Here is a 27,502-nt window from a genome sequence, read left to right on the forward strand (position 1 = left end):
AATGCATGAGTTTGACACAGTATGTAAACATTTTTACATTTTTAAAAATTGTTCAATGCACTTGAGCAAATTTTGGAGTTTGTGCCAGCATTTTATAAACAAGACAGGTCAATCAGGATAGAATTTATTGATAATCTACATCTTAAAAATGAAGAAAATAATACCCTGTTGCATTTTTATAGATCTCTGCATGTGCCACATTTATTTTTCTATTTTTAATTAAAAAAATTATTTACCAGATGTACTCAGTAAGCTTGGAGTACGTTATAATTGCTTTGAGTCCCTGTCTGAGCTAGGAATTGAACCCTATTCTGCTGTCAGACAGTTTGCCAACAGATTTGGCCTCACTATGGATGCTCTCTGGGTCAGTGAAAAAACAGAATCTCTCTAAATAATGACAGTTCACTATGGACCCATGCAGGCCCCATGGAGTGGTCAATTGGTGTAGGTAGCACACCTCGATCTTAGTAATAGCCCATATACCAATCCATCCAGGGCCAATGTTCTACTCTAGTTTTTCCTACTAAGGCATGCTGGTTATTACTCATTAACAACTACAGATTTTTAAAGGTTGCTGTTGACTGGTTTTTACTTTTTAAAAAATCAATAAAACATGTAATTTGCGAAGGAATGCTCAGACCCAGAATTAGACATTATAGAAAGCTAAAGAAATATCCCATAAAGAGAGAAATCGAGTAGCCGTGGTTCTCAAACCTGGTCCTGGTGGACCAGCATATTGTAGCTCTCCCCTCACTCTTATCACACCCACTACAACTTCGGAAGGGGTTGTTAATTAACTCACAGGTTGTATTAGGGTTGTTGGGAGCAGAGGAACCTCTAAACTGGGCAGGGCCCACCAGGACCAGGATGTATGAGTGTGCATGCTCCCCATACCCCATTTGTATATACTACACATTAATTAATTCATTCATTCATTCATTGTCTGTAACCGCTTATCAAGTTCAGGGTCACAGTGTGTCCGGAGCCTACCCGGAATCACTGGGCACAAGGCGGGAACACACCCTGGAGGGGGCGCCAGTCCTTCACAGGGTGACACACACACACACACATTCACTCACACACTCACACCTATGGACACTTTTTAGTCGTCAATCTACCTACCAATGTGTGTTTTTGGACCGTTGGAGGAAACCCACATGGATACAGGGAGAACACACCACACTCCTCACAGACAGTCACCCGGAGGAAACCCACGCGGACACAGGGAGAACACACCACACTCCTCACAGACAGTCACCCAGAGCAGGACACAAACCCACAACCTCGACACTACCTGCTGCACCACTGTGCTGCTCACATACTATACAGTAATATATTATTATTATTATTGTTGTTGTTGTTGTAGTTGTAATTTAGGCAGGGGTACTCGCGCGTGCACACACAGTGAAAGACGAAAAAACACAAATAAAGAAATACAAATTTATGTCTATATTTTGTGGAGGTAGCAGCTATTTCATCACATTTTGTTATTAATATAGAATACATGTTTATGTTTTTTATTTATATGATGTTTATTCAGTGTTTGTATTTGTACAATAGATACACAAACACTATATGTATATGTGTGTGTGTGTGTGTGTGTGTATGTATGTACGTGTATGTGTGTGTGTGTTGGTAATTGCTCCCCTCCTCCTGCGCTGGAGAACATGGCTGCTGTAGCGGCCGGAGCGGCGGCTCTGGTGCCGGGTTTGTGTCCGAGCTTCGCGGCGCTGTGCTCCTTCCTCCAGCGCTACGGAACCGCCCTGGACCTCCCGCAGCTCTCCTTCCCGCAGATGGAGAGATATTTACGAGATACAACGTCAGGTGAGCCCAATAAAAGGAGAACAAAACATGAGAGTGAAGTGGGGGTCTCTGTATTCATCATCATCCTCTCCCTCATCATTAGTAGGATGGTGCTGTTGTTTTAGACCAGATTTTTACCGTATCCTCTTTTTATATAGACTAAGGCCGCCTATCTTTTTGGTAATCCACTTTCATCTAGTCCATTCTGGCTTTAATTATATTTGATTTTTGTTTTTGTGTGGGTTCTTATCCGAATTAAACTTTCCACCTTAAATGGCACAACCGTTAATGTAACTGCTGCCCCATTTAAGGTAGAACGCATCTTTCGAATGAGACACAAGCAGTTCGGTGGGATATTGGGCCGTGTCGTAGAGGTAAATGTTATTTTTATTATGAATTTTTTACATTTGTGTCATTTTAAGGTGGAACGGAACATTCTATCATAGTCAGGTGTTAAACGTTGTTTTCCATTGCGTTAACTGTACACAGTTCAACTCTCATTTCAGACCAAAACACCCATTTGTCTAAAACGACAACATTTAATCTTTTCTCCATCAAGTACACACTGTGTATTAATTCGAATTAATTTAATTTTTGATCATATTTAATGTTAGACGGACGTAAACCGGCGTGATATTTACATTCTGTTTAGCAATGGAAGAAGGCGGCGCATGCGCACAACTTTCTGTCAAACTTCCTCTTTGTGTGAAAGTTTGTATTCGTGTCTTTATGGGGCCTCAAGTATAATGCATAAAATACATTGACCACAACATATACAATTGTATTTTAAAAGCTTTTTAAACTCGACAGTGTTTATTTACTGTGAAATCTTTTTACTTTTCGACGTGCTGTTTGGCTTTTTGGAAGTGTATATTTATGAATGTCTGTTTAATCACTTTCAACATTCAATCCAATGCAATGAAGTTGAAGTAAACATTGCAATCAACCCCAACTTAAAAAATAGCCCAGACTGTAGATCCGTTGTTGATCATTAGAGTATTGTTTTGTCTTGATCTTTACAGTTCCACAACCTCTTGTTGAACTTCATGTCAAACTACTGCGCAAACTTGGAAAGACAGTGTCCTCAGAAAAATGGGAAAAGCATCTTGTCAAGGTAAGTGTTAATGTGTGTAAAGCATTTATTAAATGAATTATACAGGCTATTTGAATATAATGTACTGGAATATATATATATATACATTGTAATAAGGCATTAAAACGTGCACGTATGTTCTCTGTAGAGGATGTGTACCTGTTTTGTTTTAATATTTAATTCAGGTGTGTCAGGAGTTTAATAGTAGCTGGGCCTGGGAGCTGGAGAGGAAAGGTTATCCTGAAATGTCCATGGAGTTTAAGACTGACATTCTTAAGGTGCTCAAATTTTTTGATTACTTTATTCTGTTCACAATAACATTACTTTGCTGCATAGCCATAAGTGTATACTAGTGTTCAAATACATTATATTGGTCAAATTATTTCAGAATATCTTTTACTGGTTATATTGTTTAAAGGAGATATTAAAATAACGTATGAAACAGCTTCACAGAGTGGGACGACTTTTTGAGAATAAAATAAATATAAATATGTTTAGCATATCATCTGATTTAGCCAGGCTGTTAAATAAACACGGACAAGAATTATTATAGGGTTTGACTGATTATTCCTTTAAGTAGATTTATAAATACAAGATACATTATTAAAAAACAATCAATGTTGAAGGACAATACATATTTATCTGCTCAGACCCTGATAGTTTTTCATTAAATGCAAATAATATTAACACAAAGAGTTTATGCGTGTATTATTTTTTTATATTTTTTTATTTATGTATAATTATTTTTTTATACAAAAAAAAAACATTCCTCCAAACCTGTCCTTCAGGAATCCCAGAATTATCATAAGGTATCTTCCAGCACCTTGTTTATCTGATAAATTCTCTTATAAATTAAATCAAATGTGCAGGTGAAGAAATAACAAACTTGGCTTCAATCTGGAAACAAATTTTATTCATGAAACAAGCACAAAAGATACATTTTCTGGAAAAAATAAGCATTTTTACTGTATTTATTTGTAATTAAACAATATAATAATATGTAACACTATTCTTAAGTGGTTATTACAGTATAACAACATATTGTTTGGACCCAACACCTGTATATTTTTAATTTACTAAATTCTGATAGATATGATTCTAATCCACATGTAATATATGTGTGTATTTGATTGTTTATATGTTTTTACAGTATTTATGCGAATGCCAATTTGATGAAAACCTAAAGTTCAAGACAGCAGTGAACGAGGAAGATCCGGATGAAATGCGTCTGCAGCCCATTGGTCGAGACAGAGAAGGGCTGCTGTACTGGTTCCAGCTGGATCAGGATCAGAATGTACGTATTTATGTGGAGGAGCAGGACGATCAGGATGGTTCTTCGTGGAGATGCATCGTCAGGTGAGTAGTGAAGGTGCATCAGAATGAACTGAGTCTCATTTACAAAAGCCTGAAAACAAAAGAGCAGAAATATTACAATTTCTGTTAAAAGATGTTAAAAATGTTTCTATTTTCTTTAGATATATGTTTACTGCGGTGTTCAGAACGATACTAGGCCCCGGACACACCGTGAGCTTAAACTGGATATGCGATTATGAATGAATGAATGTTCTGAATTAATTAGCAAAAACTGTAAATATGACTAAAAATCCCAAAGGTTTGAACAGTAGTGAATATGTATAAATGTACACGTAGGACTCAGACGATGATTACAGTTGTAAAGGCCCTGAATAGACTACTTTTATAACCAGACAGTATTTTTTGTATTAACACAGAACAAGGAATGACCTGGCTAATATTCTGGAGTCACTTAAAGCTAAGATGGACCCACCATTGACTCAACAGGAGAAGCAGGAGACTAACCTGGAGGAGAAAGACAAAAAGAATGAGGAGATATCTTCCATTGGTATAAAATTTACAAAAACATACACTGATCGTTTTGTAATATTCAGTATTTCTAAATAAACAGTTCTCTGCATGAGTTACAGACAACAGCACAGTGTGTTTAAAATCACTTCTCTGAGCTTTATGTGGGATGATTAAGCTATGTTCACACAGCAAGTAAAAGTGGCCCAAATCTGATTTCATGATGAAATCGGATTTATTTTGTTTGGCTGTTCACATTGTCTATATAATGTGACTTATATCTGACATCAGTCTGAACAGATCATGCTCCTAAACTGACCCATACGCACAGTAGGATGATGCTTCAGGTGCTACTTGATACAACGCACTTTCGTTTTGAATTGAATGAATGGGGCTGTGGTTTACTGTACCTGTGTATCACAAAATGTCCCTTTTCTTGACTACAAATGAGCTCTATGTTTAAAAAAAAAGGGTATTTATTAAAGACTGTATAGAATATTAAAAATCCTTTTGTACTTAGACAAGAACTAGACAAGCGAAGACAAAGTGAGTTTAATATTTACTTGATATACATTCGTACAGCATCATACTGCCATGAAGAATATTAAACTGATATAGAACTAGTGTAAATGAACTCTGCTCTTGTTTGTTTTATTAAAACACTGTGTAAAAAAATTCCACACTTTTTACTTTCTCATAAGTGATCGGATCTTAATACCACATGTGAAAGTCACACGAATCTGATTTTAAAAAGTCAGATTCAATGTGATTTGTGCTGTAACACACATATGAAGAAACAATATTGGGCCACTGTTACCTGCTGTATGTTTGTAGCCTTAGATAGCATTAGAGTGAGGTCAAATATTGTAGATCACAAACACCACATCCCATTCATCCCAGTGATATTAGATGGAGTTCTGTCACCCAAAAGAACGCAGTTCCACTACGTCCATTCCACTTCTGCCAATGAGCATGTGATCTTATGTTCATGGCATGTGCTCCATGACTCCCCCTGTTGTTTCGTGCTTCTTGATAGAGATTATACTCTGTGTACACAACTGAACATGTGATTTTACAATAGATTCACCTTATTTCAACAATAGATTCACTTTATAGTAGTTCTCATTGCAAAGGGTGTCTACAAACGTTTGACCATGTAGTGTGCAGTATACTTAGATACCAAAGATTTGCAAAGGACAGAGTATGTGTTTAAAAAATACACCAAAATGTTAACTTATTCTGAATCATTTGCTATTTTGCATATTGCTTTTCCATCAGTATCTATTATTATTTTAATAACTGTGAATACCTGTGAACTGTGTCTCCTCTGTCGTGATCTTACAGTCAAGAAGAGTATCGGTAAAGAGGAGTGGACATCTGAAGAGAAAAACCAACCAGTAATGATGTGTTCCAAAGACGCTCTCAAAGAGGAAAGCCAGCCAAAGGGGGAAAATGTAAAAAAAGAGGGGCTAACTTGCAGAATTAAACTGAAAGAAGAGCAGAAGGAAGAGCCTGAGCCGATGCCTATTGGAGCTGACAAGCCTAAAGTGGAGCAACCTGCCATTATAGACAACAGAGTTAGCACCATTAAGAGCCTGGTGAAAGATGAGACCAGGGATTCTCCCAGACATTGGAACGCCATCTCGGTCGTCATGGCACCAGGATCTCTGAAGCAGGAACTTACAACCAGAACAGATGCTTATAAGAACAAGAAACCTGAGGACATGGAGAGGGCCATTAAAAACGATCAGCAGGCAAAGATACCCCTGAAAAAGAGGGAGCTAAAAAGGAGTGACAGTTATGACCACAGCCATTATGGCAACATAAACCACAACAATAATAATATCAACAACAATGGTAGTGTTAGCACCGGGGGTATAATTGTCCGCAATCCCACGGTTTTGGCTCAGGCTGGAGGTGAACATGGAGGAGAAAATAAAAGTTTGCCGGTATCTCCCAGCATAAGTATAGAAAACATACAGAAACCAAATAGAGACTTAGCTTATGAGAAGGTCATGCCTGTCGAAGTAAACAAAAATGACGTAAAAGAACAATATGTCAGTATCGGAGTCATTATGGGCCCAATTGAGAGAAAGAACACATTTCCTGGGACTGATGCCACTCCCACAAAAGACAGAAACGGGTTACATGGGGAGGAGAAAGTAATCAAAGCTGAGATTACGCCCACCAAGAATATAAGGCAGTCAGTTCTTGTAAGAAAACCCAGCCTTACATCTGAAAATACCACACTTCAGCATTCCAGCATCAATGAAGAGAGAATACTTAGAGTTGATCATCCAGAATGTGAAAATTCAGCTCAAAAGAAAGCACCTGCAGATGATCTTGCCACATTATCACAAGATATAGCAAAGCCAAAGGATTGTAGTGAGGTGAAATCTGTAATAATATCTAAATCAGCTGAGCAAAGCTCTCCTAAACAGAAGGATGTACAAGACACCGTCACATCTTCCATGGAAGTAGAAGAGCCAGCTGAAAGGCAGATGCCTAAATCAATACTAGAAGGTGGAGGAGAAGAGTATAGCCTTGAAGCTCTGGAAGAAGGCAAAGGGTATAAAAGCTCAAGAAAAAGAAAGTCACAAAAGAGTAGAAGCAAAGTGCAATCTGGAGTGGGTCAAAATAGACTTTGCTGTGATGGAGCAGCTAACAACGGAGATGAAGAAGTTTCATCTGAGCTGCAGAAGGAGGGAATCCGTCTAAAAATCAAAATTCCTCTGCACAGACGAACCCCCGAGCTTCAGCTGGAAAGAGAAAGTGAGGATTCACAGCCTGGTAGCAGACGCTCACTCCGGAGGTCAGCTAGAATCTGTAAGCCTAGTCCCAAACTGGCTGCCTTTCAGGACAGGAAGCATGAGAGGAAACAGACAGCGACCCCGACAGCACGGGAAGTGGAAGAAGCTATAGAGAATGAGGAAGACAGGGCACTGCGCAAAAGGGACGTTCACAAGGATGGACCAACCAAGTCTGCAAGGGTAATCACAAAAAAATTTATATTTTACTTGTTATATGGATTAATTAATGGTTATGGATTAGAATAGCTTTGATGGTTTGGATGTCCAGACTGGCCCTGCTTCTATCCCATATAGCACTCTACTCCCTATATAGTGCACTTCACAGATTATAAAACTAATTCTACTGCACTCTGACAGTGCACCAAATCTTTGACGTGGATACATATGGTTTTATTATTTGACATACAGTGCACTATTTGTATTTTGTGACCTGCATACATAGGGTGGAGGAAGATTTCTGAGATTTAGGATAGAGTGTTTTGGCTTTTTTGGCTTTTCAAAGCGACAAATACATAATATAATTTTCTGGTGAGGAGGCTTGGTGGCGCAGCAGGTGGTGTCGCTGTCACAGGGCTCCAGGGAGTGACTGTCTGTGAGGAGTGTGGCGTGTTCTCCCTGCGTCTGCGTGGGTTTCCTCCGAGTGACTGTCTGTGAGGAGTGTGGTGTGGTGTGTGAGTCTGAATGTTCTTATGTGCCACAGTGCATGTTAGGATCTTAATGACCATCTACCTATAAATATTTGTATATTAATTTTTCTAAATGTGCTTATTTAATCTGTCTCCTGTACCTCTGTTTGTATTATTATTGTAAAAATGCATTGGCTCAATCTACACTGATTTTAAAATATTAAATCTAGGTCTGAGATTTTTACCCATAATCTATATATTTACGTCTTTGTTCCAGGGGAGGCGGCGAAACCGGCGCCCTCGCTGGTCAAAAGTACGTCCAAAGAAATACTGCAAAACAGGAGTGGCTCTAGAGGAAGACATGGTGTGTGAGAACAAGCCTGAGGGAGAGGAGGAGAAAAGCGAGTCAGAGTCAGAGCGGTCAGAAGAGGCTCCACCTGAAGATGCCTGTAAACACTGCGGCCTCGCCAAACACCCTGAACTGGTCAGACTCAAACTCTATCATCTGTCAGTGCACGTTTAGAGAAAACAGATTTTGCTCAGGTTACCATTATGTAAACTATTTAACGGAGCTTTCAGACAGTTAAAATACTGAAATAGTGCTTGGTGTCGTAAATCATAGTTAATCGAATGTGTTTTATTTGCTCAATATGACCCTATAGAAAGAGATTCCTATTTAAAAGTATATGAAGTGGACAAAATAAGGTTTATCTAAATATATGTATTATTTTCAAGTGCTTGCATGGTTCACTTGAACCTGAAAATATATATAAAAGGGCAAATTTTCATCACCCACATCCAGTGAGAGCATCAGTGCATTTTCTCTTTCATTGTATCTATGCTGCATCAATTTCTTTTTGTTTACTTTTGTTTATAATGGATTTAATTTAACCTTTATTTATTTATTTTACTAATTTATAAGTAAACGTTTTATATGTAAATTATATGACTTCTTAATCATTTTCATAATTTGCATCATCAGTAAAAGTTTAAAGGCATTTTAAAATTGTTTCTTGTACAGATTCTTCTGTGTGATCTGTGTGATAGTGGCTATCACACCGCCTGTCTGCGGCCTCCTCTGATGATTATTCCTGATGGAGAATGGTTCTGTCCGTCATGTCAGCATGTAAGCATGTGCTCCTCATAATTACATGCAGGGTTTTTCAGGTGGATGAAAGAACCGTCTCATGCTCACAGGGTTTCACTGGCTCTGTGTTTGTTGTCCTGTTTAGAAGCTGCTGTGTGAGAAGCTGGAGGAGCAGTTGCTAAATCTGGACACGGCTCTGAAAAAACGAGAACGAGCTGAGAGGAGGTACTGGTGCTAAACACTCATGATATTGAAATGAATTTTAGAAAATGGTCATGTAAATATCATTACACGATAAACAACCATTGCTATGAAGTTAATAGTGCCCCGTTGAGGAGAATTCTGCTAAACCGTAGTGAGTGTCCACAATATTATAAGACTTTTATGAGTTTTGTTAAAGGCTAAGCACCACTTAATGGACCTCCATGAATATTTCACATTATTTTAGTTACTGACAGATATAAGTATGAATTAAAATGAAAATAGCAGCTTAATTTGCTTTAAAACTGACTATTTTATTAAACTGACGGAAAAACCCGAGCTCGCTATGGAAATTCTCGAACGCGACCGTGACGTCACTGGTGGACAACAGCTGAACAACGCCGCGGTAAAACACCGTTATGACTGACTGTTATGACAGTATCTAGCTAAATAACCAACATTATTCATGACAATAGCCTAGCAATAAGCTAAACTCAAATGTAGAGGTACCGTTATTCTTGTAAATGTGATCGAAGTCGAACTCGAATTCATCCGACACTATAAACCTCCGTAATGCAGCTACGTAGCCGAGTATAATCTGAGCCGCCGAGTTTAGCGAGTCAAGCTAACGTTAACTAACACCAACTAAAACAGGCGAAGTGAGTGTCCTTACCCTGTTTACCTCCATGTTACAGAGGCTCTTGAACACCTTTCGTTGGTGTCCTTACATGCCCATATTGTTGGAAAAGCGCCAGTGAAATGAGCTACAGATAACGGAGTGAGCGGATGGTCCTTTCCAAAGTGCCCGTTTAAAGTGGACAAATTTAGTCCATTTTCTGGATATTTTGGGATCTTTGGGCCATTTGTGCACAGATGTCCCACTGTACATTGAATGATTGCAGCCAAAAACAACACACCTTTTCGTCATTTTGCATTAAATTAAGTGCAGCTTCTAGAGTTGTTGTCCACCATCTACGTCACAGGCAAGACGCCTATTAGAGTTTCCCAACACAGATGGGGGGGGGGCAACGGTCTTTTAAACCTTATTCCTTGAATTAGTAAGAAATAACATGTTTTCTGACTATCAATAAACACAAGTTAGGAACTCAAATTCCACTGTATTTATTTGTTTGATACTTTCATAGAGCTGGTGCTTAGCCTTTAAAGTTTATCACGCTAAGATTCATTATAAAACACACTGTTAATATCAAAGATGGCAAAACTTTTTATTCCAAACACCTGGCTAATTAAATATGCTTCCTTTGTGACTTCAGCAACATTAAATCTCTTCTATGTTTTCTTTTGTAGGCGTGAGCGTCTGGTGTATGTGGGCATCAGTGTGGAGAACATAATACCCAACCCAGTAATTCAATTTAAATTTCACTGAAAAATCAATGCAAACAATTACTTATCAATATCATTCTGAAGCTAAATGCATATCTCTTTTTCTTCTAATCTGCAAGGACGCTGATGTAGAAGATAAAAAGCAGGAGAAGAAGAAAGATGCAAAGAAAAATAAGAATCTGGAAAGGCGATCAACAAGGAAGAGAAAATCCATCAGTTACAGGTATTTGAAGCCTGTAACTTTTCAAGATTAAACTTTTTAAGTTTTGTGCCATCTGTGATTATTGACAAGAATTTCACCTGCCAGGTTTGATGATTTTGATGAAGCTATTGATGAAGCGATAGAGGAAGACATACAAAATTCAGAGGAAGGAGGTAAGAAAACATTTACACAAAAGTGCCTTCTGTTAGGGGTGGGTAATATGATGATGTTAATTGTTATTGGGATACACTATAAACACAGGTGGCTGGTTGAATATATGTTTTATATAATCTTCCTAGAAAATGTCAGCAGTATTGAAGGCAGCAGTGACCTAATAGGCTTGGGTGAAGAAGGTAAAAAATATAATAATAAGGTAAAAGAAATACAATTGGTTTGATTCCGATGACCGGCAGGAAATTTGGGGGCAGTGAGATTGAAGAAACACCATTGTCCTTCTCCCTTAGTACATTGTTTTGAGGGGGGGTATGTTTACTCATTTCTTTGTACATTGTACAATGACAAATAATTGCACATTTGATTTTAGTAAAATGAGATGATCTTTCATTCCTCCCACAGTCCAAAAACACACGTTGGTAGGTGGATTGGCGACTCAAAAGTGTCCGTAGGTGTGAGTGTGCGAGTGAATGTGTGTGTGTGTGTTGCCCTGTGAAGGACTGGCGCCCCCTCCAGGGTGTATTCCTGCCTTGCGCCCAATGATTCCATGTAGGCTATGGACCCCCCGTGACCCTGAACTGGATAAGGGTTACAGATAATGAATTAGATGATCTTTCAGAGCTGAACATGGCCCCCCAGATGAATTTCTCCAATGGGTAGAAGCTGTTACTGCAGCAAAATAGGACAAAAGAACTATTAATACCCTTCAATTTCAGATGAAATCTTGGATAAGCAGTCATCAATAAACTTTTGCACTTTTACATATGGCCCACCCCTACATTCTGTTAGTTAAATACTTGTGCTCTGTAATAAACAATGATATGTTTGCCTCGTTTCCAGTGGCTGTGGGTCGTGGTAAGGATATGGCTACCATTACTGGTCAGAAGGAGAAAGAAGGAGATAAAGAAAACCGACGGCCTCTAAAATCTTCTGCTTCACGAAAGAGAAAACGCCGCCGCCGGCTAAATGACCTTGACAGCGACAGCACTCCAGAAGACGATGAGAGCGAGGATGAGTTTCAGCTTAGTGACAGGTTAGTTTTTGGAGAAGAGTTACACTTGCTGACAGGTACAAACTGTTATACCTGATGATGTTTAGATATGTTTTTCTTACCGTTAGTTAAGCTTATTACATATGTTACATTTCCTGTTGAATTTTACACCGCATACACAGCCCATACATTTAGAACCACTTCTGTGAAACTCTAAAAATGAGTGATTAATACCTGTTGATTCTGTCCTGTCCCACAGTATGGAGGAGGAAGATTTTGTGGTGTCTGGTGATGATGTGGTGAGTGAAGCTGAAGCTGGATCTTGGGATGGGAGTGACTGCGGCAGCACCGTTAGTGGTCCGAGACGTCTGCCCCCAGCTCGTAGAATAGTCAGAAACATCCGAAATAAGAGAACCAAGAAAAGCACAAAACTATCGACCAGACGCCAGAGGGGATCCTCAGAGGAAGAGGAGCTTCTGGATTCAGAAGAGGAGGAGATGGGTATGAATATCTGTCACTTGACGTAATAACGTTTAACAGCAGCCACCTCTTGAAATGTCCCCTTATGTACGTTTCAAGCTCACACACATTTATTTGGGGCACTAGCATGAATAGCATTGTAGTGATATCACTGTAGGTCATAACATTACGTAGTTCACAGTGGATGGAATCAACAGTTGACGTACTAATAATAATGAAAATACCACAAACCCATTCCAGTAGGGTTTTCATTTGTGTTACATCTAAATTTATATAAACCTTGATTCCCTATTGCTTTCATCCTGCAGAGACTGAGGGCTCCAGTGAGCTTAGCGACAGTGATGTGGATGTGAGGAGACGGAGGTCACGGCGCAGTCAGAAGGCACACATTAACTACTGTGAAACTTCTGAGTCTGAAGCGTCACACAAAGATGTTTCCAAACAGAAAACAGGCCATTCACGCCGCAGACGACTGTCCAGCTCCAACAGTGAGACCGCCATTTCTGATTTCTGGAATGGATTCATTTACTCGAGATCTTAATAATAATTTTATCAGTTCTTCATTCCCTTGTCTCTTTTCATTTCAAAGCAATTCGATTATTTTTTTTGTTTGAGTCACACTATAGAATCAATGTTAAATAATTTATTTATGCAGAAATCTTGAAACATTGTTACAAATGTTTTTCTATTTACCAATTCTATTCTAATACAGTTTTGGATGATTTTCCTGGTTATAGAATGTTATGGTAAAGTTTAAAGGCTAAGCACCACTTAATGGACCTCCATGAATATTTCACATTATTTTAGTTACTGACAGATATAAGTATGAATTAAAATGAAAATAGCAGCTTAATTTGCTTTAAAACTGACAATTTTATTAAATTGACGGAAAAACCCGAGCTCGCTACGGAAGTTCTTTAACGCAACCGTGACGTCACTGGTGGACAACAGCTGAACAACGCCGCGGTAAAACACCGTTATGACTGACTGTTATGACAGTATCTAGCTAAATAACCAACACTATTCATGACAATAGCCTAGCAATAAGCTAAACTCAAATTTAGAGGTACCGTTATTCTTGTAAATGTGATCGAAGTCGAACTCGAATTCATCCGACACTATAAACCTCCGTAATGCAGCTACGTAGCCGAGTATAATCTGAGCCACCGAGTTTAGCGAGTCAAGCTAACGTTAACTAACACCAACTAAAACAGGCGAAGTGAGTGTCCTCACCCTGTTTACCTCCATGTTACAGAGGCTCTTGAACACCTTTCGTTGGTGTCCTTACATGCCCATATTGTTGGAAAAGCGCCAGTGAAATCAGCTACAGATAACGGAGTGAGCGGATGGTCCTTTCCAAAGTGCCCGTTTAAAGTTGACAAATTTAGTCCATTTTCTGGATATTTTGGGATCTTTGGGCCATTTGTTCACAGATGTCCCACTGTACATTGAATGATTGCAGCCAAAAACAACACACCTTTTCGTCATTTTGCATTAAATTAAGTGCAGCTTCTAGAGTGTTGTCCACCATCTACGTCACAGGCAAGACGCCTATTAGAGTTTCCCAACACCGTTGGGGGGGGGGCAACGGTCTTTTAAACCTTATTCCTTCAATTAGTAAGAAATAACATGTTTTCTGACTATCAATAAACACAAGTTAAGAACTCAAATTCCACTGTATTTATTTGTTTGACACTTTCATATCGCTGGTGCTTAGCCTTTAAATGGTAGTATCAAATACTTTAAAACCATAAAGAAAAAAGCGTGACAGCGTATCAAATGGAATTGTTGTAGCTTAGTGATTAATACACTTTAACAAATTTTATTTTATTCCAGCTTCTGTCCTTTCCAAGGACTCAGAACTGGAGGAGGATTGTGAGAGGAGGCAAAATATCCGAAAAAGGGAGTCGACCAGAGAGGACTCCAAACAGAGGCACAAACTAAAACCGAAACCACAGAGGAGTTCAAGCGAAGAAAAGGAAGAGGAGGAAGAGACAGAGGAAGAAGGAGACAGTGACGAGTCAGATGAGGAAGAGCGGCCGGTCCGAAAGAGACTGAACCGCATAGAGACAGACGAGGAAGAGGAAGAGGAGGAAGAGCAAAGGCACAACAGAAACGCGCACAGAAAACGAGGCAGTGCAGTTACAGACTTTGCCCAGCTGCCTGCTCGAGTGCCCACTAGAAGCTCGGAGAACTTGTTGCCAAAGCACATGGGCAGAAAAGGTGGGACACCATATGGAAGGCACAATGGCCTGGTACCTTTTAGGCCAACAGCTCAGGATGAAGACGAGGAAGATGAGGAAGACCTCACTGCTGTTACGGACCTTGTTAACTTCGTTTTTGACAGTGAACAATTGTCGTGATTGTCGTGCTGAATAGATTTAATTTTTTTTTCTTTATAGACCACTGAATTCATGTTGTTGTCCTGTATTTGGCATGATGTCCATATTAGGATTTCTGGGTCTAAGCTTGAGTTCTTCGTGGGGGAAATAAAGGGAATTCTTAAAAATTGCTGCTATTGTGCCATGGGGTAATCATGTCAGATTGATGATTTGCCTCTGAATGCCCCTGGATTCTCTGAATTATGAGGCAGTTAAGGAGTTGAAGGCTTAGGCTCTATTGGCATTATAAGACTGTAATCACTACAAAAGCCAGCCATGTTTTATTTCGGTGTGGTTGGTAAGTAACTCTGGCTGTAGTAGACTCTCAGTGCAGTAGTATGAGCTTGCTGGTAGTGTGGCTGTACCGTTTATTATTCACATTTCAAACATTTAATGAGCTCATACCTCAGATAATCCAATGATATTCAGTGGAAATATGTTCATAGGGCACAGCGTGTCTGGTGTTGGAAGGGCATTGTTTACCACAGGCCTACCACAGAAATTCCATTACTTTTTCCCATAGAAAAATCCAGCTGAGACCTAGAATTCCCTCTATATGGGTATGATGCTGACAGAATGACACACAGCATCAGTGTTCTATTGCCTTTCACCAATGACCACCAACCAGGTGGGTACCCCATTGTCCGTCACCATAATTCTCCTGGGATTTTTGGGGTGTACTGGACCAATACAAGCTTCCAGAGGAATGCCATGGTGTCTTTTACACGTGATGCACTCTAGCTCTTCAGTTACCATCCCACAGCATGCACATTCATACAGGTTTAGAACAGGGTCTCAGTACAACACACATATATATATAATAGCTGTTCCTCTGAGAGTAAAGCACTATGTAATTTAAGGCCAGTAAAATTGTCATCTGTATAACAGAGGCTTATATATATTGTCATGTTAGAGACACTTTACACTGTACATTTTCAGGCTTGTATGTTCTGCATTTCAGATTGGTGTTTTAGAGATGTTTTTAGTTTTATTCTCTGTAAAAGAAAAAAAAAACGTTTTATATGGAAGCGAGGCTGAATGGAGAACCTGCTCAACAGTTTGAAATTTTATCTTTAATTATTAATACCTTCATTCATCAGAGTTTTAACCCACTTTAACTGACATTCTGCCACTGTAAAAGATGTGAACGTGCCAGGAGAGACCCTTAAAGGCACAGGAATTAGTTAAAGAGAATTAGCAGCTTTACAAAGTTTACTTACATAGATATTATAACCACTTAATTGTAACATACTTAACATGAGTTTTACTGCTGTCCTAAAAGATCATTTCCTTCCTTAACAGCTTTATTTGTTGATTTACTCTATGACTATATTATTTTGGTCTGCCCAAAATTAAAGGACACCCATGAGGTCAGTTAATCTGAAGAACGTTACGTTCAACATGGCACACATTAGTTGATTCAGATGTGTCGCTTTGACTTTTTAATATATATAGATATACATATACACGATATATAAATGTGCCTGTACACTCGCCCTTGGGCTGACCTTAAAACTATTTCCAATTTTCTAGAATTGAATGCACTTGTCCAAGCACCTTTTGATTGTGCCCCCTTGGTCCGGCACTGTCTGCAGCTTTTCATTCTGCACTGAAGGTTTTGACTCTCTTTAAAAAAGCAAAAAAAGCAAAAAAAAAAAAAAAAAAAAGCACTTTAAAAGAATGAAGTGTTGTTTTGGCCCCCATTCATTTGATCTGCGAGGCTGTGTGTGAAAACAGAACACTACTAAACCATTCCGGGTCACACCACACGAACAAGGCCCATGTTGCCGTGAAAGTTGCCTTTTGTTTGCTGTAAGAGAATGCTTGTGGAAGGGTATTCAACTGGAATGAGTGTTGCCTACGTTTTACTGTTCATGTTCAGTCTCCGTAATTAAAGGAAATAAATAAAAAACATCAATGAAATTTGAAAAGCATAATCTGATTTATAATTACCTTAATTCTTCAATCCCGTTCATTCATGGGTGTGTTTCTTTTGTGTGAACTCTTAGAATGTGCAGTGCAGGGTTTTTCCAAGATCAGGGTTGAGAAACACTGGTCTAGAATGTTCTCTATCAATTATCTCTAAACTCTCCATGTTTCATGGATTCAACAGCCCAGTGCTGGCTGCTTTAAATCTCCCAACCCTATACACTGCATTGGGCATGTTCAGTTGTTTCTAAACATTTAATTTCATGCTTTTCTGTGTGCAAAATGTGTCTATGTCCATAATGGACGCACCTTAAAATTAGCTGAATTCGCTAGTGGTGGCTACAAACTTTTGGACACATTTCGTTAACAACTGATTTCAATACATAAATGTTTGTTACAGTTTAATGAATCCTATTGCTTCAAATGTCTGGATCACATTGTTTACATCTAAACTATATCAGTAAACAGACGTTTTGAAAATTCGGTGAAATTGTCCTGTAGGTAATAACATCTCCGAACCGGCAGATGGCGCAGGCGAATATCTCGACAAGTAAAACCAAGAGAAAGTGAGGTCTTTTCTCACACCGTGTAGGGGGCTTAGTCCTAAATACGGTGTAGTGCTCTAACTAGGGCGCCTAGTCTGTGATTAGAACCCTGGGACGTTCTGAATTCTTTATGAAACAGAAGTGCGCGTATTGGGACACAGCCCTAATCTCGTGTGGCGCGCAAGGAAAAATCGCCAGATAGTACAACAAAAGTGTAGTGGTTTAAAATCTATATGTAAGAAGTTTAGCTAACTTATGTGAGCAGTTTACACCCCGCAACGGACCACATCAACGTTACCGAGCTGAAGTTTTGTTTTTGTCCTGCTTCAATCTAAAAATTAGCTAGATTTAGGATCATAAATAGGTCAAAGACGCAGCAGACGCCAGCATCGAGACTCCCTCGCAGGAGCAGGTTGTTGTGTTTATTTTGTGTTTTAAATCAATTTTGTTCGCTATGGGTTTGTTAAAATGTTCCCCACCTCCCAGCGAGGGGGTTCGGCATCAACAGGCCGAAACAACAGCTGTTTTAGACGGAAAAGTGCTTGGAACAGGAACCCTCTACGTAGCCGAATCGTAAGTGACTCATTCATAACATTTATGACCTGCTTTTGCTGCGACTGTGCTCCAATATAACTGAAGCGGTGAGGTTCTAGGACTTTTAGCTTGTAAGCAACTGTACTTGAGGTGCAGAACTTTTGACTGTTGTGTAGTTGTTCTACAAAGCTTTCTCAAATGTTAGCATTAAAGCGTACTTCTGTGTGTTCTAGACTCCGGTAAAGTTGGTTTCATATTCGCATATTCAGATTTCTTTCTTCAATAGCTCTCAAACGGTGCATGCAAATGACTTAATACTTGCAAAGTATTGTTTTTGGGATGCAAGACAAGCAACTACAACTCAGTTTATGTCAGAAATGTTTGCCATTTAAAAAACACGAAATATATTGTTTTCTATGGGCTGCCGCCATCTCCGCGAGAGCTAAGGGACCGTTTACAAACTACACTACACAGTAAAAACGAAGGTGACGAACCTCACACATGATGTATACTACATCTCCTACCTTGATAAATTTAACCCTTACTGGCCCGTGGTGATACATTTTTCATTACAAATTTCAATAGATTTTGAACCTTTGATGATATTGTTTTTAAACAAATTGTATGTGATCAAGTGCCACCCACATGACGTACTACACCTGTTATTTTGGTAAATTTAACCCTTACTGGCCCGTGGTGATACATTTTTCATTATACATTTCAATAGCTTTTGAACCTTTTATGATATGGTTTCAAAACAAGTTGTATTTGATAAAGTGCCACCCACATGACATACTACACCTTTTATTTTGGTCAATTTAACCATTGCTGGGCAGTGGTGATGAGTTTTTGAAAATAAATTTCAATAGCTTTTTAACCTTTTATGATATTGTTTCTAAACAAGTTTTATTTGAACAAGTGCCACCCACATGACATACTACACCTCTTATTTTGGTCAATTTAACAATTAATGGCCCATGATGATGCATTTTTGAGAATACATTTCAATAGCTTTTGAATGTTTATTTTGTTTATTACAGGATTCATTTAAAGAAAGCTGGAGCAGACATTCCCAGAAACAGAGACTACCTTATGTAATGCATAACATGAGATGTGTTGCTACTTGTCTTGGACAATGTCCTAGATCCACAATGGCCCTTTACAGACAAACAGTCTCTGTTTCTGGGAATGTCTGCTCCATCTTTCTTTAAATGTATCCTGTGGATACACCAACATTTTGCATACACCTACTGTATGTACACCTCTGGCAAAAGTTATGTCTCTCATGAGTCAGACAACTTAATTTTTACATTGAAAGTAATTTTTTTGGATTATAACTATTGCTGTTGTTTTTTGTGTATATACTTACATTCTGCAAAATATTGACAGTTGGTCAATAAAAATATTTTAAAACCTGTTAAAAAAGCTTCTCAAATTATTGCCTACCCCACCATTACTTCATTCAAACAGCTACATGTTCTTTCTGAGCAATTTCAATAAACATTCAAAAGCTATTGAAATGTATTCTCAAAAATGCATCTTATTTTATCAAATCATTTCATTTTATCAAATACAACTTGTTTTGAAACCATATCATAAAAGGTTCAAAAGCTATTGAAATGTATAATGAAAAATGTATCACCACGGGCCAGCAAGGGTTAAATTTACCAAAATAACAGGTGTAGTATGTCATGTGGGTGGCACTTTATCAAATACAACTTGTTTTGAAACAATATCATAAAAGGTTCAAAAGCTATTGAAATTTGTAATGAAAAATGTATCACCACGGGCCAGTAAGGGTTAAATTTGCCAAAATAAGAGGTGTAGTACGTCATGTGGGTGGCACTTGATCACATACAACTTGTTTTGAAACAATATCATAAAAGGTTCAAAAGCTATTGAAATGTATAATGAAAAATGTATCACCACGGGCCAGTAAGGGTTAAATTTATCAAGGTAGGAGATGTAGTATACATCATGTGTGAGGTTCGTCACCTTCGTTTTTACTGTGTAGTGTAGTTTGTAAACGGTCCCTTAGCTCTCGCGGAGATGGCGGCAGCCCATAGAAAACAATATATTTCGTGTTTTTTAAATGGCAAACATTTCTGACATAAACTGAGTTGTAGTTGCTTGTCTTGCATCCCAAAAACAATACTTTGCAAGTATTAAGTCATTTGCATGCACCGTTTGAGAGCTATTGAAGAAAGAAATCTGAATATGCGAATATGAAACCAACTTTACCGGAGTGTGTTCTAGATCATTTGTGTAGTGCATACTTATTCTAGCCCGATGACGTAAATTAACATGTGGTATTTTAGAATGTTTAAATGGTTCACAATTCTATCTTGGAATTTAAAATCACTTTTTGTGTTTTAAAACTAGAGCATGATCGTATTCTGAAATGTCTGGTAAGCGCATATGAGGTCGAGGCACTGACCCTGTGTGCTCTGGGTTGCTTAGAAACGGTTTATTTTACAAAACGGTTTAGATGTGAACCCCACGTGGAACTGTCATTCATGTTTAACAGGTTAAACATTCTCCGGAAGGGGACGCCATTTAGCAAATAAATACACTGACGCCTCATCGTTTCAAATAAAGCCCTGTTGTTCACAAAGAATTCGGTTATTACTGTACTAGCGTAATTGCCCCAACATCCGGCCACTTTAATTACAATATTGGAAATCTTAGCTAACTGTAAATAAATAGAAGTACTTTACTCACTCAAATTAACATTTTTCAGGAGTCAAATATGTGTAAATTAATGTCCAAGACTTGCTTGACTTTGAAAGAAAGTATGTTTTTATATAAAGACGTTTTTGTTTAAGTAGGTGCTAATACTGCTAAGATTACTAGCGCCCCCTAACTTCGGCCACCTCCCCTGCTTGTGACAGTCAAACGAGACCGTTGCTACCACATTCAGTGGTTTTGAGAGGTTCACAATGAGATTACGTTTGTCCTGTGTTGGTATCCGTACTCTACATGTAAGGATTAAAATGGCGGTAGAGAAAATGAAGCTAACCATTAAGCTAACTTTTACACTGAGGGAAATATCCGTCACAAAATGGAAATGTGTTGTGTTCTACATGCAGTTTTGCACACAAATAATTCTAACACTGTTAGAGATACTTAAATATTGTTTAGATATGTGATTTCTTGCAAGACTGATGTTTAAATGCCCTACTAGGGCTTGATCTTATGTTTTATTGTTTTACCCACTGCGATTGGCAAAGAGAGTGCGGGATTGCACCATATACGGCAGTGGCTGGAATTAGGGGAAAGTCTGATATATTATCTAATGTGCTAGTATGTGCTAATTCAATTATAAATTGTGTAAATGTACCCAAAAATGTACTAGGACTGGATAGTAATTCAGCATATTCAATTATTTTAGAATAACTACTTCACTGGCCACAATGCTGGCACACAGGGATTTGTTCTCTGCATTTAACCCAGTATGTGCAGTGAAACACATTAGTGAACACTAGGGGGCAGTGAACACACATGCCCAGAGTGATGAGCAGCCCTAGCCACAGAGCCCGGGGAGCAGTTGTGGGTTAGGTTCGAACCGGCAACCTTCCAGTTACAAGCCCAGTTCCCTAACCACCAGGCCACGGCCTTTACAGTTAGTTTAAAATATTAATATTGAAAAAGTCAAGAGGGTTAGGTTTGTCAGTGATGTCATGTTTTTTTTGTTTGTTTTTCCTGGCAATTTTTATTTGTCTTTGTTATTGTTTATATAAATATTTTAATGATGTCATAGACAGAAACTGATAACTATATAGTGATCATAAATTTTGCCTGTATCGTCCAGCCCTAATATGCACCATATCTAGAGCATCATAGAACATGCATTTAAACGTTCCACAGTGGTACATCTGTTGCCATTATGAGGAGCAGTGTAAGCAGAGATAACTTAACATTTTTTTTCTTTTTAAAATGTACACTCATTTTAAGCACGAGAACTGTACTCTGTCCTGTCCTCTCAGACGTCTGTCCTGGTTCAATGGCTCAGGGATGGGCTTTTCGTTAGAGTACCCCTCCATCAGCCTCCATGCAATCTCTCGAGACCTGAGCTCTTATCCACAAGAACACCTTTATGTGATGGTCAACAAGAAACTTGATGGTAAGGAAGTTAATTTGTGTGTTTTAGAGCAGTGCTTTAATACTATACTTTCCCTTTTTAGTCAAAGTACTCTTGTGTTCTTTAATGGTAAGCTGTGGTATAACTGAAATTACTGTGAATGCAGATGAAAACGATGCCGAGATGCAGGAGCGAGCTCCAGATGATGAAAGCGAAGAAGACAGTGACAGTGAAGATGGGGTCATCACTGAGATCAGATTTGTACCCAGCGATAAAGCAGCTTGTGAGTGTATTTATTACTATATTGTGATTGTTTTGTAGCACACAAAGTGCAGTATGAATCGAGAAATAAATATCACATTAATGTTGTGCACTGTGTTCTTTAATAATTGCAATAGTGGGCATAGAAAACTTTATTGAACTTACACAGCAAATAGAATATTTTCTGTAATAGAGTACAGACACGCATGTAAAAACCTTAGGGAATTTGTCACATTAGACTTACCCATTTTAAATGACATGAAGATACTGCTATAAAACGTGTGTGTCTTTCAGTGGAGTCCATGTTTTCTGCTATGTGCGACTGCCAGGCGTTACACCCCGACCCTGAGGATGCAGACTCTGATGACGACTTTGAAGGAGAGGAGTATGATGTAGAGGAGGCAGGTGAGGAACTCATGTCATTCGCAGTTGATACGTGATGCTCTTAAAGGGGGTTCCCCTTGGTTCCTCACTGCCTTTCATTCAAAACTCACATAAACAATAAAAAATATATTTTAAAATGATTAAACTTGAAGCTGTCTTCTTCTGTCTAATCCAGAGCAAAATCAGGTAGATATTCCCACATTTTACACTTACGAGGAGGGGTTGTCCCAGCTTACCACAGAGGGTCAGGCCACACTGGAGCGGCTGGAGGGGATGCTGGCCCAATCTGTTGCTGAACAGTTCCACATGGCCGGGGTAAGGACTGAGGAACCCTCTGCTGAGTTTGAAGGTAACCTTAATATATTCAGTTATGGGAAAAATACACTGATTTTTCTTTGATCTTATACCTACAGTTAACCAGTACCAAAGGGACGCTAGGTAGCATTTTATTTTAATATTACTGTTTCGAAACTATTGTGATTCTTCACTTACCTCTGATACGGAGAATAGAGCCTTTATTGTTACTGCTCTGGGCTCAGCACTGCAAATATGCACTATGTGACTTTTGGAGGAGGCTAGTAAACAACACCCACTCCTTTCCTCCTCACCCTTGATTTCAGGACACTGTAAAAGTGGATTACACTCTGCAACTGTAGGAGGAGTCCAAGAGCAAAATTAACTTATCTTACCTAGTTTGTTCATTCATTCATTGTCTGGAAGCACTTATCCAGTTCAGGGTCGCGGTGGGTCCGGAGCCTACCCGGAATCACTTGGCACAAGGCGGGAACACACCATGGAAGAGGTGCCAGTTCTTCACAGGGCGGCACACACTCATAAATTCACTCACATCTATGTACACTTTTGAGTTGCCAGTCCACCTACCAACGTGTTTTTGGATCGTGGGAGGAAACCGGAGCACCCGGAGGAAACCCACGCAGACACAGGGAGAACACACCACACTCCTCACAGACAGTCACCCGGAGGAAACCCACATGGACACAGGGAGAACACACCACACTCCTCACAGACAGTCACCCAGATCAAGGCTCAAACACACAACCTCCAGCGCCACTGTTCCGCCCTAATCTTACCTAGTGTTCGTTTAAATGTATCTCTTCCTATGTTTAATTTACACCTGTTCCCACAGTTATGATACCCCCATACCAGTTTCCATGCTTATGATGGGAGTAACAAGTTTGGACATATACTTAAATAGATAAAAAGATGATTATAATAGATAGATAATAAGAGACAAAGGAGTTTTAACATTTAACATTTAAAGTTTTGAGCAGACGAGGAAGTCCATTGTCAATAAGAATTAGAGTCATAGTGTCTGTAATACTTCTGCAGCTAAAATATGGCTGTGGTCAGCCAGAAGGTGGCAGTGAGAGAGAGAAGTGTACAGAGGGAGTTGTACAATGCCTCATATGTAACATGTGAAAGTAATTTTTTTATTTTTGTTCAGTGTGTTTAACCAGTCTGGATTTCTTTTCTTTTTCAAGCGCCTTCTTAAGTGCTGTGCTTATAATATGACAAAATATCAAAACCTTCAGGCAAAGATAACGAGAAAATTAATGTGTGTGACACTAAGACTAATGAATCACAACAGGAATTGTGACCGTGTTGGTGGGGTGCTTTATTTAAAATAGGCTTTCAAACATATGCAAATATTATAATAGTATTTTTGAGTATTCAAATGAAAAGCAAATATGAGACATAATATTTGTTCATCTGTCCAGCTGACAGGAAATTACTAATGCCTGGCTCTTAGGCGAATTTAGTCATTATCTTTTAATAACAAACTACATGTCTTTGGACATAATGTTTGTGCATCTGAAAACTAATTTCTAGCAGGATGTGTTCTTACCGATGATTTTTATAATGACGATTGAAGGGGTGACATCACTTCCTTGTCTTAAAGTGTCAATCATCACTTGGGGGGTTTAAAACCTCTCCTGACATTTGGCATTAGAAAATAGCTTGATATATTTTGTCCAAAGGTTTTCTTGGCAAACCCTATTTACTTCAGGGTGTTGGAGTCTCAAGTGGGTACATGAGTTCCAGCAAAAATATTTAACAAAGCTAAATGTTACGCAGGTGAATGTAGCCACTACACTGCGTTCACACAATCAGGACAGCACAGATAAGACCTGGTCCATTTTTGACTGGAGCGTAGCAGATTTCCATGAACACTGAGAAAATTATAGAGTGGTGTAATGTGGCAAGAAAAGCTGCAAGTGGACACATCACTAGAGATGGCTTATCTTGTCTTATAATGCGCTGTCTGGTTGTTGTGTTGCCAAATAGAGCTTTACTGAAAAATCTCAGTTGTACATTTATGTGATTTTTGTGTGTTGTGTCACTTTTGCCTCTTTTTTTATTTCTATTTTTTGCTGCTCATCAGATGGAATGGAAGTAGATCCAAACTCTGCAGAAGCCGGACAGTTTGATGATGCTGATGTTGATCACTGGTAATTACTCAGTCTATAGTTGATCAATGAACAATTTTTTTTTCTAAATATCTTTATTTACCGTTTTAATGTTTATAAAAGTCTTCTGCAGTTTGGCAGTTACTTAAAAATGCCTTGCTTTATTGAAAAGAAAAAAAAAACCCACATTGGTCACTCCTTAATGTATTTTTGTTTGAAGAAACAAGAAAGAAAAAATGGGAAACATGCAAAACCATTCACAGTCAACAATAACTGAATTATTCATTCATTATCTGTAACCCTTATCCAGTTCAGGGTTGCGGTGGGTTCAGAGCCTACCTGGAATCATTGGGCGCAAGGCAGGAATACACCCTGGAGGGGGCGCCAGTCCTTCACAGGGCAACACACACACTCACACACATTCACTCAAACTTATGGACACTTTTGAGTCGCTAATCCTCCTACCAACGTGTGTTTTTGGAGCACGGGAGGAAACCGGAGCACCCGGAGGAAACCCACGCAGACACAGAGAGAACACACCACACTCCTCACAGACAGTCACCCGGAGGAAACCCACGCAGACACAGGGAGAACACACCACACTGCTCACAGACAGTCACCCGGAGCGGGAATCGAACCCACAACCTCCAGGTCCCTGGAGCTGCGTGACTACGACATAATAATGCCCTGTCATTTGTCTGGGTGTGTCCATATCATAAACTCCACCCTTTGATTGGTTGCACATTGAACAGAATTTTGATCACTGACCGTGATTTCCAAAAAACAATTAATGTGTTGTTATGTCCATATAGTTTTACTTTTTATTTTATTTATTTTTTTATAAATGGTGCCGCTTACCCACTTCTGTTTCTTGTGTGTGATGTATTTTAGTATAATCCTGAAATTTGTGTTCCTGCAGATGGAGCTCTATTTCAACAATGCTAAGTGAAGCACTTCTGGGTCTAAGCCGTTTTGACTCGGTGACCAGGCTCTTCCCCACTGCCCCATGCCTCAGTGGAACTCTCTGGACTCCTCTGCACCCAAGTCCACTTTCCCCCAAATCTAAAAAACCACTTCTGATCCCGATGTTGCGTTTTTGTATTCCTTAAGACCAAATGGTAACCAGTGTCTAAAAGGTCAGAGGTATTTGTATTAAATGTCAGGAAATAAAGTAGTTTTTTTTTGTATAAAGTTCTTGTCCCATGTCTATCATTATCTCAAAGAAAAGTAATCAACCAGTTTTGCCATGAGTTTTATCAAGGCAAGTAACCTCGAAGGATACTACAGTGAAGCCCTTGGAAACATCCATAGCCTTGTTACTGTAAAAGCCTGTGTTGTTCAGTGAAGAGTGTCATGTGCATTTTCTTTTCCCAAGCTTTTGAAGTCTATGGGAAAAGAAGTCCATGGTGCACAATTGATATTTTGTCTTTATTTATGCACTGTGTTAGATCACTTACATCAGCACTCACTAAAAATACCCCACCTATTCTTAGACCTTGTATTAAAGAAATATTCTTAGAGACCTCACTTCATTTCTTCCTTTGATATTCCCACTTAATGCAAGGTTTTGTTAATGCTTTTATGTTCATAGTTAATTTAGGTATTGACTTGCTCTAATATGTTTAAAGGGGTGTGAACCATTAGTGTTTAACCATTTCAGAGAAGGCTACTTGTATGTTTCTTCAGTCAAGGCTTTAGACCTCTTTATAACCAGATGATGGAGTCTGGATCAAGATGATGCAATGATTGTCAGCTTCAGTGTTTTTGGAAATATTAACTTTTTCTGAAATTGATGCTCATGTGTTTTAAAAAAATGCTGACTATAAAAATACGTAACCGTGTAACCTTCGTATAAGTGTCCAGGAAAGGCCTAGCCTTTTATATGAGGATGATAAAAGCAAAAGTGATGGAAAACACGATACTGTGCGCAACTCCTTGAGTATTTAATTCTTCAGTAGGCTTTCAGACATTAATTCTTTTTCTCTGTGATTTAATCCCTGAGCAGATTGGCTGTAATGACTGTTGATGACTACACACTCACAGATGGTGAAATAGCTGTTTGAGTAGTGCATAGCGATGCTGCCTGTGACGTTTGGCCAGAATTTAAACCCAAACCAACTGTGTGCCTGCTCCATAGAGCAACACCAAAGAGTGACTGAGTCAGTGATATTTCTGTCCCAGTGGAAGGATTACATCTAATGACAGATTACAGCAGTGAAGTCACAGGAAAGAAGCTGATGGGCTGTATTCCACTGATGCTTATAACCCATCTGACCTATGTCCACCCTTTTACTTTTATTACAGCTTCTTTTCGGAACTGCTTTCA

The 27,502-nt window shown here is 38.9% G+C and overlaps 2 protein-coding genes across 4 annotated transcripts; both read left to right on the forward strand.

Moving 5' to 3' along the window:
* The first annotated feature begins 1,667 nt into the window (after positions 1 to 1,667).
* Positions 1,668 to 16,908, forward strand: rsf1a (remodeling and spacing factor 1a). 2 transcript variants are annotated; one of them, XM_066684314.1, is made up of 17 exons: positions 1,668 to 1,824; positions 2,826 to 2,917; positions 3,082 to 3,174; positions 4,047 to 4,252; positions 4,627 to 4,757; positions 6,062 to 7,707; positions 8,431 to 8,637; positions 9,175 to 9,279; positions 9,386 to 9,465; positions 10,750 to 10,804; positions 10,905 to 11,008; positions 11,093 to 11,160; positions 11,287 to 11,340; positions 12,002 to 12,194; positions 12,412 to 12,653; positions 12,941 to 13,120; positions 14,469 to 16,908. In XM_066684314.1, the coding sequence occupies exons 1-17, from the start codon at positions 1,668 to 1,670 to the stop codon at positions 14,993 to 14,995; spliced, it is 4,140 nt and encodes a 1,379-aa protein (XP_066540411.1). In that variant the 3' UTR covers positions 14,996 to 16,908. The 2 variants fall into 2 exon arrangements, with proteins under 2 accessions (XP_066540411.1, XP_066540412.1); XM_066684315.1 differs by lacking the exon at positions 11,287 to 11,340.
* Positions 16,909 to 17,598: 690 nt separating this feature from the next.
* Positions 17,599 to 26,365, forward strand: clns1a (chloride channel, nucleotide-sensitive, 1A). 2 transcript variants are annotated; one of them, XM_066684320.1, is made up of 7 exons: positions 17,604 to 18,060; positions 22,008 to 22,144; positions 22,269 to 22,385; positions 22,658 to 22,768; positions 22,923 to 23,096; positions 25,152 to 25,218; positions 26,096 to 26,365. In XM_066684320.1, coding segments are annotated over exons 1-7 (726 nt in total). In that variant the 5' UTR covers positions 17,604 to 17,941; the 3' UTR covers positions 26,097 to 26,365. The 2 variants fall into 2 exon arrangements, with proteins under 2 accessions (XP_066540416.1, XP_066540417.1); XM_066684319.1 differs by lacking the exon at positions 26,096 to 26,365 and having other exon boundaries at positions 17,599 to 18,060; positions 25,152 to 25,222.
* The last annotated feature ends 1,137 nt before the right edge of the window (positions 26,366 to 27,502 follow it).

This window comes from Hoplias malabaricus, chromosome 11 (genome assembly GCF_029633855.1).
Source record: "Hoplias malabaricus isolate fHopMal1 chromosome 11, fHopMal1.hap1, whole genome shotgun sequence".
NCBI lineage: Eukaryota > Metazoa > Chordata > Actinopteri > Characiformes > Erythrinidae > Hoplias > Hoplias malabaricus.